Source organism: Chiloscyllium plagiosum, chromosome 34, assembly GCF_004010195.1.
Source record: "Chiloscyllium plagiosum isolate BGI_BamShark_2017 chromosome 34, ASM401019v2, whole genome shotgun sequence".
In the NCBI taxonomy this organism is placed as follows: Eukaryota; Metazoa; Chordata; class Chondrichthyes; order Orectolobiformes; family Hemiscylliidae; genus Chiloscyllium; species Chiloscyllium plagiosum.
This window is the reverse complement of record NC_057743.1, coordinates 36,247,264-36,263,217: the sequence shown is the minus strand read 5'-3', so window position 1 is coordinate 36,263,217 and position 15,954 is coordinate 36,247,264. Positions and strand designations below refer to the sequence as shown.

Genomic DNA, 15,954 nt, shown 5'->3' with positions numbered 1-15,954 from the left:
CCAGGACGAAGGACCCGATACCCAGCATGAGCAAAACCAATGTAGTGGACAAAATCCCAAGCAAGGACTGCACAAAACACTACATAGGACAAACAGGAAGACAGCTAACGGTCCGCATCCATGAACACCAACTAGCCACGAAACGACATGACCAGCTATTCTTAATAGCCACACACTCAGATGACAAGCAAAATGAGTTCGACTGGGACAACACTACTATTATAGGACAAGCCAAACAGAGAACAGCCAGGGAATTCCTAGAGGCATGGCACTCATCCACAGATTCAATCAATAAGCACATCGACCTGGACCCAATATACCGACCACTGCAGCGGACAGCTGGAACTGACAACCGGAAGCGGCAGGTACACATCACTGTAAATGCCGGAGGAAAGATCACAGAAGCGCTTCACAGGAGGCTCCCAAGCACTGAGGATGTCACCTAGGCAGGGGACGAAACGTCTGCAACACAAATTCCAAGCTCGGCGAACAGAACCACAACAACGAGCACCCGAGCTACAAATCTTCTCCCAAACTTTGAGTTCTTTGTTTTATTTCATCATCACATTGTTGTTTGTGAGAGCGTGCTGTTTGCAAATTAGCTGCTGCATTTCTTACAACAGTGGCTACAGTTCAAAAGTGGATACAGAGATGGTTTGAAGCTGTGAATGGTGCTACACAAAGGCAAGTCTCTCTTCCTCTATCTTATCAAATCCTGGACAGTTCAGAGGTTCTATGCTCCTGTAGCCTTTGGACAGATCCTAACTTATTCTCTGTTGGAATTTGGAGTGTTTGATGATTTGGAACAACTGGATTTTCCTATTAATGGCTCTGGCATTGGTAAGAAGATTCCCGCTCAATCCCACCTCCTCAGCATTTGTCGTTAATGACCCCTCACCCTCTCTGAACACACCACCATCACTCCCCATTGACCTGCCTCCCTCCTCAACCTGAGGCTTGGTGTGGAGGTCACCACCTCTCCGCAGTGGCCCTGTTGATTGGCCGAATGTCTGTCCCCTCCCCCCTTCCTCCCAGGGTCCTTGATCTGTTGATAGTCTGCTAAATGCCTGAGTGGCATGACATATTTTGCCTCTGGTGACTCTTTGATCAGTGACAAATCCTTCCAGCCATCTCTCAATTTCTTTCAGCTGGAGGATTTTCCAATGTCTGAGTGAGATGGTTTACCCTTTGAAGCAATGATGAGGATAAATGTATCTATCAATGTGACTTTTTGGCGTCTTTTAATTCCTTCAATTAAAGTTTTTCCATGAAGGTCTAAACTTCTCACTGAAGCCTAAGCTTTGGTTTGGGTATTTTAAATGCTGTTTGATGAGTTTGTTGCATTCATTTCGATTGTCCACCCTGCGATGTGCAAATATCTTGGGTGCATTGACACTGGGCATCTCTCCTGATGAGAGGTGTCTCTTTAGCGTCTTGTTCAAGAGCACTCAGCACTGATACAGTGATTACGAGTGCATCGTTTTGATTGGCACAAGTGTACATACTTTAATGAATGAAAGCAACCTGCCAGCTCTTTGCTCAGAAAGTTACAGGATGTCTGGGGAAGCAGGGCAGTTATCAAAGCTTCCAGCCTTTGTTTGTCTCCAGTGGCGGCCCCTGCCCTGACTGTCAAGTGAGGCACTTGTAACCGTTTGCTGAACAGAATCAGATGCTCCCCAGTGTCCTGGCTAACATTCATTCTTGAATCAATCCCACAAAAACAAGATTTGCTGGTCACCCATCACCTTTCCTGCTGAAGGGACCTCAGGCTCACATCGGCTGCCACATTTGCACATTATAACAACAACTGCATTTTGAAAGCGAATGATTAGATTTAGACGTTAGACAACAAGAAATAAGAATAGATCATCTGGCCCCCTTGAGCTTGTTCTGTCGTGCAATAGGATCCAACATTCCTCACATCCACTTTCCTGGTCTCCACTGGGGGAGGCAATGGGCTAGTGGTATTATCGCTGGATTGTTAATCCAGAGACCCAGATAATATTCTGGGAACCTGGGTTCAAATCCCACCATGGCAGATGGAGGAATTTCAATTCAGTTTTTAAAAGATCTGGAGTGAAGAGTCTGATGATGACTGTGAAACCATTGCTGATTGTCAGGAAAACCCCATCTGGTTCACTAATGTCCTTGAGGGAAGGAAACTGCCATCCTTACCTGGTCTTACCTCCTTGTGACAATGTGGTTGATTCTTAACTCCCCTCTGGGTAATAAATGCTGGCCCAGCCGGAAACACCCACATCCTGTTCCTGAATCGGTCAAGAATCTGTCGATTGTACACTTCAGAACAACCGAGATGAAGAAAAAATACATCATGTGAAACACAGAACGGGCCAGAAATACTCTGTAGATCTTTCAGCATTTGTAGAGAGAGACATGTGCACCCACACAGAGTTAAGAATCATATAAGCCCTACAGTGTGGATACAGGCCATTCTGCCCAACAGTCCTCACTGACCCTACGAAGGATAACCCACCCAGACACATTCCCCTACTACTCTCCGTGACTCATGTACCTAATCTACACATCCCTGAACACTGTGGGCAATTTAGCATGGTCAATTCACCTGACCTGCACATCTTTGTGACTGTGGTAAGAAATCGGAGCACCCTGAGGAAACCCATGCAGACACAGGGAGAACGCGCAAATTACACACAGACAGTCGCCCAAGGCTGGAATCGGCAATTATGAGGAAAACTTAGATAGGCTAGGACTTTTTTCACTGGAACGTAGGAGTTTGACAGGTGACCTTACTGAAGTTTACAAAGTAATGAGGGCTATAGATGAGGTGAATGGCAGGTGTCTTTTCCTTAGGATGGGGGATTTCAGAACTAGGGTCCCTATTTTTAAGGTGAGAGGAGAAAGATTTCTACAAGACATGAGGGGCAACTTTTTTTTTGCACAGAATGGCTCGTGTGGGGAATGAACCTCCAGATGAGGTGGTGGATGTGGGTATAGTTACAACATTTAAAAGACATGTGGTTAAGTACGTAAGTAAGGAATGTTTGGAGGGATATTGGCCAAGTGCAAGCAGGTGGGACTAGTTTAGTTTGGGATTATGGTGGGCATGGACTGGTTGGATCAAAGAGTCTGTTTCCGTGCTGTATGACTCTACGTCTATTAAATCTTGGACATTCCTGCTCAACACATCCCACAATATCACAACTCAATCCAAGTTTGCTCTGCACCTTCACAACAGAACAGGCTGCTGCAAGTTCTAGGTCTAATGCAGTGAGACCATCTCCCACGTGTGAATTGAAAATACAGTCGGTTCTCCTGTAACTCGTTAGTGCAATCTCGCGTTAGAAGAAAATCGCGCAATAGCCACACCATTTAAACTAATGGGGCCGGAATCGCGTTATAGTCAACACAGGTAAGGAAGGTTCGTGTTTTACACATAAGGGTCTAAATTCTTCAATCACGTCAAAGCCAATTCACGTTGAGGAAATACATTATAGCAGAACCAACTGTACATCAAAACACTCAACGGGTTTTCAAGGACAGATTTATGGAAATGCCAGCAAAGCTGCTGAAATATAAATGCGATGAGCCGGTTCTGTTCAGCAAATCACACAATGCAGATTCTGTCCCTGAAGGGGTTCACCACAGGAAAATCCTTCTCAACATCAAGAATACGGTCTTTCTCATTCTGTTTTTCCACCTTTTTCAGCATTACTCACACCACACTAATGTTTTTAAATCATTTTAACTCATTTTGTCCACTTTTAATAGGCGAGTGTATTAACATAATGGAACTAAGGCAGATAGATGGAGTTAACATGCAGAGCAGTCAAACCGATCTGTAATTGGATGGCAATGCAAGTTTGATGGGCAGAATGGCCTCCTTTCCTATGTTTTCTGGTGAGAACGTGAGCACAAATTCAAGTGGAAATTCAGATGTCAATGGGAGCTTTGCACTGAGATCTCCCCCAATGTAGGTGACCAGAAAGTTGGTAAGTAAGCTTGCATCTTTGAGATGACTGAAAGTGACTTCTAAGAATACTATGGTCATAAGAGGTGCATTTTGACCTGTTTTAGATGAAGGGAGGTTTTAAGATGGAGGTTCAGAGCTGTCTATTGAAATCCCATAAAGTAAACACCTCGTCTGTCCTTGGGTTCTTTTTAAAAGTTGGAACAATAGAAGCAGCCTGAATGGGTGGGGTCAGGCTCCAACAGAACCAGGATTTTTAGTTTTAGTTTTCCGTAGCAGCTACTGGGGTCTTGATGCTGGATGTTTATCCTTCTCTGTTATAGCTAAAAGCTTGAGGTTCTCTTCCTGCTACTAGAATTCCATGTGAGACTATTTGCTGTATTTGCCTTTGTCCAGGGGGTGTTTATGGGATGTTACTATATTGGGAAAATTGCTGTTTAGTAGCTCAACAATTTATTATTTAGTTAAATTTTCTGAGAGAGCTAAGTTTTTCCAATTCTTTCTTTTGTTGTATTTTAACAATATAGTGTATGAATAAAGTGTAGTAGTTTGACCAGTCGAATTGCATCTGGAACACAATGCCTCACATTCACCTTATTAAGAAAAAGTTATGGTCTAGGCTACCTTATTAATAGATTTTGAGGGGGTTTGGTCTGGTCCATAAGACTGCATTGAAATGTAGCACATTCACTATTCTACAATAAAAGTCGAAACAGGCTCGGTACAAGAACAACGACCAATCAATCTCTGTTGCCTTGACTCTTTCATTCCAGAGATTGGACTGAAGGTTTCTGCAGACTTGGGAGCAGATCCAAGTGGAGTCTCTGAACAATGATTTCTCTTTGAGCACCAGATGGGACTAACGGATGGGGATCATTTTTCTGGATGTTACCTCGTCCAGTTAGAGAGCAGTGAGAAAGCAGCACCATGGAAGGCCAGAAGAAAGAAGGTTTTCATAGAAAAGTTGAAAGCCAAGCAGATTTAGGGAATTCATATTTCCCTGCGACCATCCCCACCTCTCCATGTCTGCCATCTCTTCCAACCACAGACCCACCCACACTCCACACTCCAAGCCTTGGTACTTGTATACAATGATCTGGACTCTTGCACATGCACCATTTCCTTTCACTAAGGAAGACTGTCTTCAGATAACTAAACCCTAAACTCTGGGATTCCCTCTCCAAGTCTCGCTCCTTCTCTGATTCATCTGACAGACCTTTGGTCTGACCATGGGTCAGTTCTCCGAATACCGCATTCTTTGGCTCTGTGTCAAATTTAATGGAATATATTAACGGACTTGTGAAAGACTTTTAGACATCTTTATACATTATACATGCTAAATTAAAACAACTTGTTGCAGAATTATAGCAAGGCTGTATGCTGAAAAACAACAAATTGGATTTTTCAACCTTAACAGGTGCTTGTGTGTGAAAGTTATTTTCAAAACATCCTCCAGTATTTTACAAGTATCTCACTTGCACGAGGCCCCAGATCCAAGTTAGCCACCCGATGTTTTAAATTCAAATATTAGTGGGTGGCACGGTGGCTCAGTATTTAGCACTGCTGCCTCACAGCACCAGGGGAAGGGTTTGATTCCAGCCTTGGGTGACTGTCTGTGTGGAGTTTGCACATTCTCCCTGTGTCTGTCTGGGCTTCCTCTCATAGTCTAAACACATGCAGGTTAGGTGGACTGGCCATTCTAAGCTCCCACAGTTCCCAGGCATGGGGGGGGGGGGGTTAGCCATGGGAAATATAGGGTTACAGAGATGGGGTGGGTCTACATAGAATGTCTTTTTGAGGGTTTGTGTGGACTCAATGGGTCAAATGGCCTGCTTCCACAGCGAATGCATTCTGTTGAAAAGCCACTCATTTTAAACAGCCCAGAACATAGAAACTGTTCCGATGCAGGAGGATACAGTCTGGCATCATTTAAACAGACAGCCTTTCTTCATACTCTTAGCTGGGCGAGTGTCTTTTGGAGTAAATGGATATTTCTAATTTGGATATGTCTCTCACGTTGAAGGAAGAGCGGGACCTGCCGCCAAAATTCATCTCGATATTGCAGAGTTCTGAAGTCTGATAAACCTGCACAGATGGTGCATCAATAAACAAAAGCATTCAGTGAGGGCTACCAGTTGCTGCAGCCAAGAAGTGATATTGAGCAGGAATGAGGGTGCTACAGCCGATTGCACTGGGACAACGGGAAGGACGCAAGGGATTGGCACAGGGAGGAAGGGAAGAGACCAGAAGAAAGTAAGAAAAAGGTGAGAAGGAAATTGGTGGGGGGGGGGGTAGTCAAAGAAAGAGAGAAGGAATGTTTCTGGGATTGTGGGAGGGAGTAGGAAAGGTAGTGAAAGAGGCAAAATAAATGACAAGAAAGGGAGGGAGGAAGAAGGAGGAGGTTGAGAGAAAGATATTCAGAATGAAAGTAAGCAAGGGACAGAGAGAGGCAGTAGGAATACAGAGATACTCAAATAGACTGGAAGAGCAAGAGAGAGACAGACATAATGGGAAGAGGAGAGAGAGAGAGAGAGACAAAGAACAAGAGAGGAGATACAAGAAGTGGAGTCCACTCAAAAGATAAAGTAAGTGGAACAAGAGACAGAAAGCTGCATTAAAGGGCAGAAGAGAAATATCGTGAAATAAAAGAATAAACAAAAAATATCCTGGACATTAATTCAATATTTTAATCCAAATTTCAAACAAAAACATTTAACAAAGTGAAACATTTGGGCTTTTAAGAATATCATTGAGTAAACTAGGTTATAATATCTGTCACAATTTCATTTTCTTGATTTGTGGCATCTGTCACTCTGGCTCCAGAGTAAAATTTGCACTCAATTGACTAAATAAAATTAAATTGCACACTTACTCTCTCGCTTCAAAGTAAGTAATAAGCTGGTCTGTCAGCAGCACGGGGGTTTAACTACACAACCTGCAATTTTTCTCCTGTATGTTCTCTGCTTTTCTGTAGCACCAAATCATCCCTCTGCTCAAACCAACCTCAGACTTTATCCCCATCTGCTAACCAACACCTCTGGTCAAAGTTCAAATAACCCAGCCCAATTAAAAAAGAACTGCAATTGAAGCAAATGTTAACATCTGAGACAAGAAGCAACACCCAGATCCTCTGAATTAAAAAAAAGATACAGCAGACATTGGACCTTGGACCTCAATCATAGTCATAGAGCCATACAGCATGGAAACAGACCCTTCAGTCCAAACAGTCCATGTCGACCATAATTCCAAACTAAACTAGTCCCACCTGAATGCTCCTGGTCCATATCCCTCCAAACCTTTTCTGTTCATGAACTTATCGAAGTTTCTTTCAAACATTGTAACTGTGCCCACATTCCCCACTTCCTCAGGAAGTTCATTCCACACACTAATCACCTTCTGTGTAAAACGTTGCCACTTGTGTCTTTTTTTAGACCTCTCTCCTCTTAAAAAATATGTCCCCTAATCTTGAAATCTCCCACTGTTAAGTTCTTTTTCCCCTGAGGTTCTTACACACTTGATGCAACTACAACACGCCAACTTCTGTGAATAAGCGAAATTTTATTAAGCGCAGTACGATACAAGCTTTGGAGAAACCCTGGACACTCTTCACCATGCTTGTGAGGCGTGTCCAGGGAAGCTCTCTGAACAAAGGAAACAGTCCTTCCTTTATACAAAATCTTTACATGACGGTCTGTAAAACCCACAAGACAACCCCCAGTCACTCCCCCATAGTCACATACCACTCAAGACACAGTGCAGCGACCACCTCCCCTCCACAAACAATGTAATGCAAACCATCCCTTAATGGCCAGATCTGGTGTGAATTGTATTTTTTGTAACTACAGGGAGTAGTCGGAATTCCAACTAGAATGTTCTTATTGATTTCTGAATAGGGGATGATGATACAAATGGATCTGAATGGCAAAGGAATGGCCAAGTAAATTGCTCTGAATAATAGGAGACGATAATGTAATTTTCTTACAGTTTATCTGTAAGTCAGAGGCATCCCACCCTAGCCTCAGGACATCCAATTTCCTGCAGGTCAGCAGAGCAAATTAATTCTTTACTATCACACCACCCAAGGGAAAAGATATCTGCTATTAGCCCTATCTCTGCCCCTCGTGATTTTTAAATCTCTCTCCTCAGTAAGCTCATTTTTTTTTCCCCCTCAGCTGCTACATCACCAGTTCCAGTTAAAAATCCTTCTCCATGGATGTATTGATACACAACCTGATTCTTACCACAGCCTACAAATCATTCAGAATATACCACTTGCCGTCCACGCACCAATACCCCATCCTCACATATTGATCCTTTGAGAATCACCTCGAGCTCTTTGTTTCTGGACATCCCACACCTCCCCATTTGTCACCTCCCCAACCTTCAGTTCTCACACGAGGAACCAGCTTCCAATCTTGTCCATGGCCACCACCCAATCTCTCCCTTAATCCCAGCCTCCGGTGGCACACATACTAGTCCCTTCCCGCTCAGATCTACTTCAGCATATCCAGGTCCAACATATGCTCAATGCAGTTACAGACACAGAGGTGGGAACAGTGCATCATGGTATTACCTAATGCTCGGTAAACTCATGAGAAATGGTTATCTGATCCAGGGATGACATTTCAGTGCCCAGGGTGCGAGGAGATTGTCTGTAATCAAGGTTAATGAGGTCAACGCTGGTCTCCTCATCATTCTTGTCAAAAACATCGAGCTCAGCACAAACAACAAACTGAAGTAAAAGCCTTGTGACCTGTACAACTCAGCAGTGGGCTCTGCACTGATGAGTCATTGAAGTATTTTGTCTGTGGGGCAGCTGGTCTGAAACACTTAAAGCCAAAACATCAACATTTTTTTCTACATTGACACAGTCTGCATTAGACTTACCAGGCATCTGAGAATCCACTGAACTAGAGCAGCAGTACAGCCCAAGTAAGAAGATTGTCATTGTCTGATGAGTCTAACATATTGTTTAAGATGTGTTTCGAGGGAATTCATTCCCTTTTCGAGTGGTCGGTTAGCTGAATTGGCTGGAGAGCTGGCTTGCAGTGCAGAGTGAAACCAACAGCATGGGTTTAATTCCAGCACCAGCTGAGGTTACCATGAAGGGCTCACTTTCTCAAACTCTCCTCTCGCCTGAGCTGTGGTAACCCACCAGCAGACCCCCCTCTCTCTTGCTAATGAGAGAGAAGCCTTCCTGACTTCCTCAGCGATCTCACCCAAAGCTCTTATTCAATTAGAAGATATTTCATTGTAAGAGGCATCACAGTCATCTTGCCCTCACCAAAAGGATATATTTCACTGTACCGTACAAACAGGAGCTGAATGCCTCCTTCCATAACTACATATGACAGTCTATTGAGGTCAACTTTGGGGCTTATTTGAAAGTTCAAGTCAAAAAGGGATAAGACAATTCTTCGAGGCCACGACTCGTGTTGCACCGTTATAACTCTCGGCTGTGGAGGAAAAAGGTGGAGGCTCTGATACGGCAGATAGTGTTGGGGTTTGTTGGAGCCCGTCCACTCCAGGCTGACAGCACCTTTCATCTATGCACTTTTCATCATCTTCTTTCTCCTTTCATACTTTCTTCATCTTCGAGGCTGGAGCGAGGTCAGCAATACAGTGGTTGTAGCGTCGGCGTTGTAAAATGGGACTCCTAGTGATGCCCAGGGCCTGGGTTCTTGGTGGCATTAGGCCCAAGGCCTGGGCTCTCGGCGGCATTAGGCCCGGGGCCTGGGGTCTTGGCGGCATTAGGCCCGGGGCCTGGGCTCTCGGCGGCATTAGGCCCGGGGCCTGGGCTCTCGGCGGCACAAAGCCTGGGGCCTGGGCTCTCGGTGGCATATGGCCCGGGGCCTGGGCTCTCGGCGGCATAAGGCCCGGGGCCTGGGCTCTCGGCGGCATAAGGCCTGAGGCCTGGGTTCTCGATGACATTTGGCCCTGGCCCTGGGCTCTCAGCAGCATTTGGCCCGGACCCTGGACTCTCAGCGGCATTTGGCTCAGGGCCTGGGTTCTTGGCTGCATTAGGTCAAGGCCCATGACTCTCGGTGGGATTAGGTCCAGGTCTTTGACTCTCGGCGGCACTTGGCCCGGGCCCTGGACTCTCAGCGGCATTTGGCCCGGACCCTGGGCTCTCGGCGGCATTTGGCCCGGACCCTGGGCTCTCGGCGGCATTTGGCCCGGACCCTGGGCTCTCGGCAACATTTGGCCCGGACCCTGGGCTCTCGGCGACATTTGGCCCGGACCCTGGGCTCTCGGCGGTACTTGGCCCGGGCCCTGGATTCTCAGCGGCATTTGGCCCAGGCCCTGGACTCTTGGCGGCATTTGGCCTAGGCCCTGGACCCTCGGCGGCATTTGGCCCAGGCCCTGGTCTCTCGGCGACATTTGGCCCGGGCCCTGGACTCTCGGCGGCATTTGGCCCGGGCCCTGGACTCTCGGCGGCATTTGGCCCAGGCCCTGGACTCTCGGCGGCATTTGGCCCAGGCCCTGGTCTCTCAGCGGCATTTGGCCCAGGCCCTGGTCTCTCGGCGGCATTTGGCCCGGGCCCTGGACTCTCGGCGGCATTTGGCCCGGGCCCTGGGCTCTCGGCGGCATTTGGCCCAGGCCCTGGGCTCTCGGCGGCACTTGGCCCAGGCCCTGGGCTCTCGGCGGCACTTGGCCGGGGCCCTGGGCTCTCGGCGGCACTTGGCCCGGGCCCTGGGCCCTCGGCGGCATTTGACCTGGGCCCTGGGCTCTCTGTGAAGTTTGGCCCAGGCCCTGGACTGTCGGCGGCACTCGGCCCAGGCCCTGGACTCTCGGCAGTGTTTGGCTCAGGCCCTGAATACTCGGCAGTGTTTGGCCTGGGTCCTGGATTCTCGGCCGCATTTGACCCGGGCTCTGGACTCTCGTGGGCATTGGGCCTGGGGTCCGGACTCTCAGCGGTGTTTGACCCGGGCCCTGGGCTTTCAGCAGCATTGGGCCTGGGCTCTGGGCTCTAGGCAGCATTAGACCCAGGGCCTGGGCTCTCGGTGACATTGGGCCTGGGGTATGGACTCTCAGTGGTGTTTGGCCCAGGGCCTGAGCTCTAGGCGGCACTGGGCCTGGGCTCTGGGCTCTAGACAGCATTAGGCCCAGGGCCTGGGCTCTCGGTGGCAGTGTGCCTGGGGCCTGGACTCTCGGCGGCATTAGGACTGGGGCCTGGACTCTCGGTGGCTTTGGGCCCGGGGCCCGGAATCTCAGCTGCATTGGGCCCGGAACCAGGTCACTCGGCGACATTAGGCCCGGGGCCTGGACTCTTGGCAGCATTAGGCCCGGGGCCTGGACTCTCGGCGGCAGCAGTGCCCAGACTGGAGACATGTGGACAGAGCCTGGGGTTTACTGAAGCATCGGCATCATTGTTGCTGTTCCAGGAGTGAGAACACCTCCCAGAGACCTTGCAGAAGCCCTGGAGCTGCGCTTGAGACCCCAACTTGAACAGTAGATGACGTCCTATTTCGGTAATTTCTCCTTTTTCTGTTTGTAGCTCAAAATGGCGCTGGACTGTGGCGACAAAACATTTCTCACTGTATCTTCAAGATATATGTGGCATTAAATAAATCATTCATTCATTCAAAAAAATACTAGCCAATGACAAGATGCAAGCAGTTTAGCACAGAAAGATCGACAAGAAGCAGCAAACCTGGGGAAATATTAAAGCAGAGGAAATAATAAACTTGGCAGTCTCTGAAATCCATTTATACATCACAACTTCCTCATCCCCCAAATGTGCCAATCAAATCAATACATGTGAACATAAGATAAAGTTAAATCCTGCAATAGCCATGTTTGTAAATGTAAGCTTGTATGAGTAATTGCATAAACAGGAACACAGAGTACGAAAATGATCTGTAGGTAACTTGCAACTTTCTTCAGTGAACCTCGCAAGAAGCTTCTCAGAGTCTGAACAGTTTTGAAATAATGAGGTGATCACAGGCACAATTGAAGAGATGTGCTTCAAGGAGGCTCTTAAAAATAGGAAAGGTTTAGACCATAAGAAATAGGAACAGGACTGGACTGTTGAGCCAGCTCAGCCATTCAAGGGGATTTTGGCTGATGCAATATTCCTCACGTCCACTTTCCTGCGATTTCCCCGTCTGATCTAGCATCTATGTCAGCCTTAAATACATCGATAGCTCTCTGTGGCAAGGAATTCCAAAGACTCACAATACTCTGAGAAAAAAATTCCTCCTTATTTCAGTCTTAAATTTGTACCTGTTTATTGTGAGAATTAGCCCATTAATCCTGGACTCTCCATGAGGGGAAATATCCTCGTGGCATTTCCCCAGTTAAACCCCTTAAGAACCTGATGTATTTCAATAAGATCACCTCTCATTCCTCTGAACTCCAGAGAGTAGAATCCTAATCTGAGTGAACCCTTTCTGAACTGCCTCCAATCATAGGACATCTTTCCTCAAAGAAGGGGGCCAAACTACACACAGTATTCCAGATGTGCTCTCACCAGCACCTTGTACATTTGCAGTAGGACTTCCCTACTCTTATACTCTAAGCCCTTTGCGATAAGGGCCAACATCCCATTAACCTTCCTGATTAGCTGCTGCACCTGCGTGCTAGCTTTCTGTGTTTTGTGTACAAGTACCCCTCCCAAGTCGCTTTGTATCGCAACTTTCTGCAGCTGTTCTCCAGTTGATTAATATTCTGCTTTTTGTCGTTCTTTCCAAAGTGAACAACTTCACTTTTTCCCACATTATAGTCAATTCGCCAACTTTTTGCTCACTTATTAATCGATGTTTCTTTGTAAACTGCTTGTACCTCATTCACAATTTGTCTTTTCACCTATTTAGGTGTTGTCTGTAAATTTAGCTACAGTACATTTGCCTCCTCCCTCCAAATAATTAATATATATTGTCATTAGTTGCAGTCCCAGCACTAATCCCTGCGAAATGGCACTGGTTACTGGTTGCCAACCCGAAATTTTCCAAATGTTCTGCTATTATTCCCTCAATAATTGACTCCAACATTTTTTCCAGCAATAGATGTTAGATGAATTGGCCTCCCTCCCTTTTTGAATAAGGTGTCACATTGGTAGTTTTTCAACCCTCTGCCAATTGCCTAGAATCCAAGAACCTTTTGGTAAATTACAGCCAATTCATCCACTACCGCTGCAGCCACATCTTTTAAAACCCTCAGACACAAGCCATCAGGACCACGGGACTTACCTACCTTCAACCCCATGAGTTTTTCTAATGCTATTTCTCTAGTGATGGTCATGGTAATAATTCCTCCCCTGCATCCTTTAGTATTAATGGGATGTTCTAAGTATCTTCCAGCACACTGATGCGAAATATCCATTTCCCATAACAGGTGTGGCACAGTGGTTAGCACCGCTGCCTCACAGCACCAGGGATCTGGGTTTGATTCCAGCCTTGGGCAACTGTCTGTGTGGAGTTTGCACATTCTCCCCGTGTCTGCGTGGGTTTCCTCCGGGTGCTCTGGTTTCCTCCCACAGTCCAAAGATGTGCAGGTTAGGTGAATTGGCTATGCTAAATTGCCCAGGGATGTGCAGGTCAGGTGCATTAGTCAGGGCTAAATATAGGCTAGGGGAGTGGGTCTTGGTGGGTTACCCTTCGGAGGGTTGGTGTGGGCTTGTTGGGCCAAAGGGCCTGTTTCCACTCTGTAGGGATTCTATGATTAAAAATTGCTTATAATGAAGTTAGAGGAGATGGGAGCACCAAGGATTTTGGTGCAGGTACAGGTCTGAGAATTACCAGCTTCACCTCATGCCCAGGTCCTCATTGCTGGTCTAGGTGTGAGTGCCGCAACCAGGAGAGAGTTGGTAAGTGACAATGAGACATGATAAGTTCAGTGAGGCTGACGTGGGTTTAGTGAGTCAGGGATAGGCTAGTATAGGAAATTTTGTGCTGCAGTGGGTAATGTCCCTGCCTCTGAGCCAGAAGCTCTGTGTTCACAGTCACATAGCCAACCTCCTGATCCAGTTATGGCAGGAGGTAAGAGTGGGAGAATTCCTGTGGTGACCACATTGCAATAGGCTGATATTTATAAGATTGAACACTGGTTCTCAGCAGGAGCTGCACTGGGTGTGTGGTAAGGGGTGCTTCTCACTTCGAGTAGTGACCAAAGAGATTGGCAGGATCCTGGGATTAGTAACTCTGATAGTTAATAAAACTTCTTTACAAACAGGGACAGCACAGGAGCTCACTCTTTGAAACTGCATCAGGGAAAGCTAGTCAATTTCAACCCTGGCCACGTGTTTAACCCAGACACATGGAGTCGCGGTTCCACCCCGTGCTGCATTCTCTTTGTGAAAGAAAAAGGTGAATCTGAAACGGAAACAGGCAATGCTGGAAGCTTGCGCAGTGTCCATGGGGAGAAAAGACACGTTGAACATGTCAGATATATCCTGTTCTGTTAATAGGGTCACACCTACAAGGTAAACATCTCTCCTGTCTGCGACCTCTCCTTGGAGGAGGAGGAGGAGGAGGAGGAGGGAGGAGGGAGGTCACCCCTGTGCACCATGGATCTGAGTTGCATCCCTATCCTTAAAGCAAAACTGCAATGGACTAGAATGTAGCCACGATCACAGGGTGAGGAGCACGGCGTTTTACAGATTTAAGCCGAGGCAGCAAATCGCGACAGTGTTTCAATTGTTCACAATTTGTATCCAAACTCCTATTGGTTTCCATCAGCAAGAACTCGAAACGTTTCTCATCTGACGCCGGGACCTCATTGCAATCTCTGAGCATGGAACGTGTAAACCTGAGCTTCCCAATCCCACCGAACCGACATCGCAAAACACAAAGGGAGGGCTGGAATAAAAACTAAAATGTTGCACTAACCTGCTAAGTCCCGCACTTCCTTATTCTCGCCACAGCGCCAGGGATTGGTGCAACCACTAAACATCATCTGACGACTGCTTCCGGCCAGCAAGAGGAAACAGTTTCTCTCTCTCTGCCTTTGAGAAATTGTTCCATGTGTTGGAAGTTTCCCTTCATTATTCACATGCAGCCTTTACACCGTAGCTTCTGTGTTATGTAGCTTGGCCAATTGCATTATCTGGTTGAAACAGAAAATACTGATTAGATTAGATTCCCCTACAGTGTGGAAACAGGCCCTTCGGCCCAACAAGTCCATACCAACCCTCCGAAGAGTAACCCACCCAGACTCATTCCTCTTACTCTATATTTACCCCTGACTAATGCTAACACTGTGGGCAATTTGGCATGACCAGTTTACCTGGCCTGCACATTTCTGGAGCTCTGAAATACAAATAGAAACTGCTGAAGAATTTCAGCGGGTCTGAGCAGCTTTTGTGGAACAGAAAGAAGAATACAATATGATCTAGGAAGAATATTATTAAGCAGGAGAGGGGTTCAGAGATTTCCCAGGATGTTGCAGGGAAGAAAGGTTTGAATTATAAAGAAAGGCTGGATAGATTAGATTCCCTACAGTATGGAAACAGGCCATTTGGTCCAACAGGTCTGTCCTGACCCTCAAAAAGAGTAACCCACCCAGACCCATTCCCCTACATTTACCCCTGACTAATGCACCAAATACTATGGACAATTTAGCACGGCCAATTGTCCTGACCTGCACATCTTTGGATTGTGGGAGGAAACTAGAGCACCCGGAGGAAACCCACGCAGACACGGGGAGAATGTGCAAACTCCACACAGATAGTTGCCCAAGGCAGGAATCGAATCCAGATCCCTGGTGCTGTGAGGCAGCAGTGCTAACCACTGAGCCACCGTGCCGCGCCTAAGGGACGGTTAGGTGCTTCTAATGCACCTAACTCCCCCACCCCAGGGAAAATACCTTATCTATTTATCCTGTCCATTCCCCTCATGATTTAATAAATCTCTATAAGGTCACCCTCAGCCTCCTCCGGGGAAAGCAGCCCCAGCCTGTTCAGCCTCTCCCTTTAGCTCAAATCCTCCAACCCTGGTAACATCCTTGTAAATCTTTTCTGAACCCTTTCAAGTTTCACAACATACTTCCAATAGATAAGGAGACTA

At 46.8% G+C, this 15,954-nt stretch overlaps 2 protein-coding genes across 2 annotated transcripts in view; both read right to left on the bottom strand.

Annotated features, from left to right (window-relative positions):
* Positions 1-14,922, bottom strand: part of h6pd (hexose-6-phosphate dehydrogenase (glucose 1-dehydrogenase)) — a 75,852-nt gene extending 60,930 nt beyond the window's left edge. The window contains exon 1 of the mRNA XM_043676173.1: positions 14,779-14,922. The gene's annotated coding sequence lies outside the window, so the exon portion shown is untranslated. The remainder of the gene's footprint in view (positions 1-14,778) is intronic.
* LOC122540116 (calcium-binding protein P-like) lies at positions 9,527-11,281 on the bottom strand. Its single transcript, XM_043675425.1, has one exon. The coding sequence runs from the start codon at positions 11,279-11,281 to the stop codon at positions 9,527-9,529; it is 1,755 nt and encodes a 584-aa protein (XP_043531360.1).
* Positions 14,923-15,954: the final 1,032 nt, after the last annotated feature.

Bases quoted from the DNA above. Each gene is read 5' to 3' on its own strand.
- LOC122540116 (XM_043675425.1), bottom strand. From the start codon at position 11,281: ATGTCTCCAGTCTGGGCACTGCTGCCGCCGAGAGTCCAGGCCCCGGGC.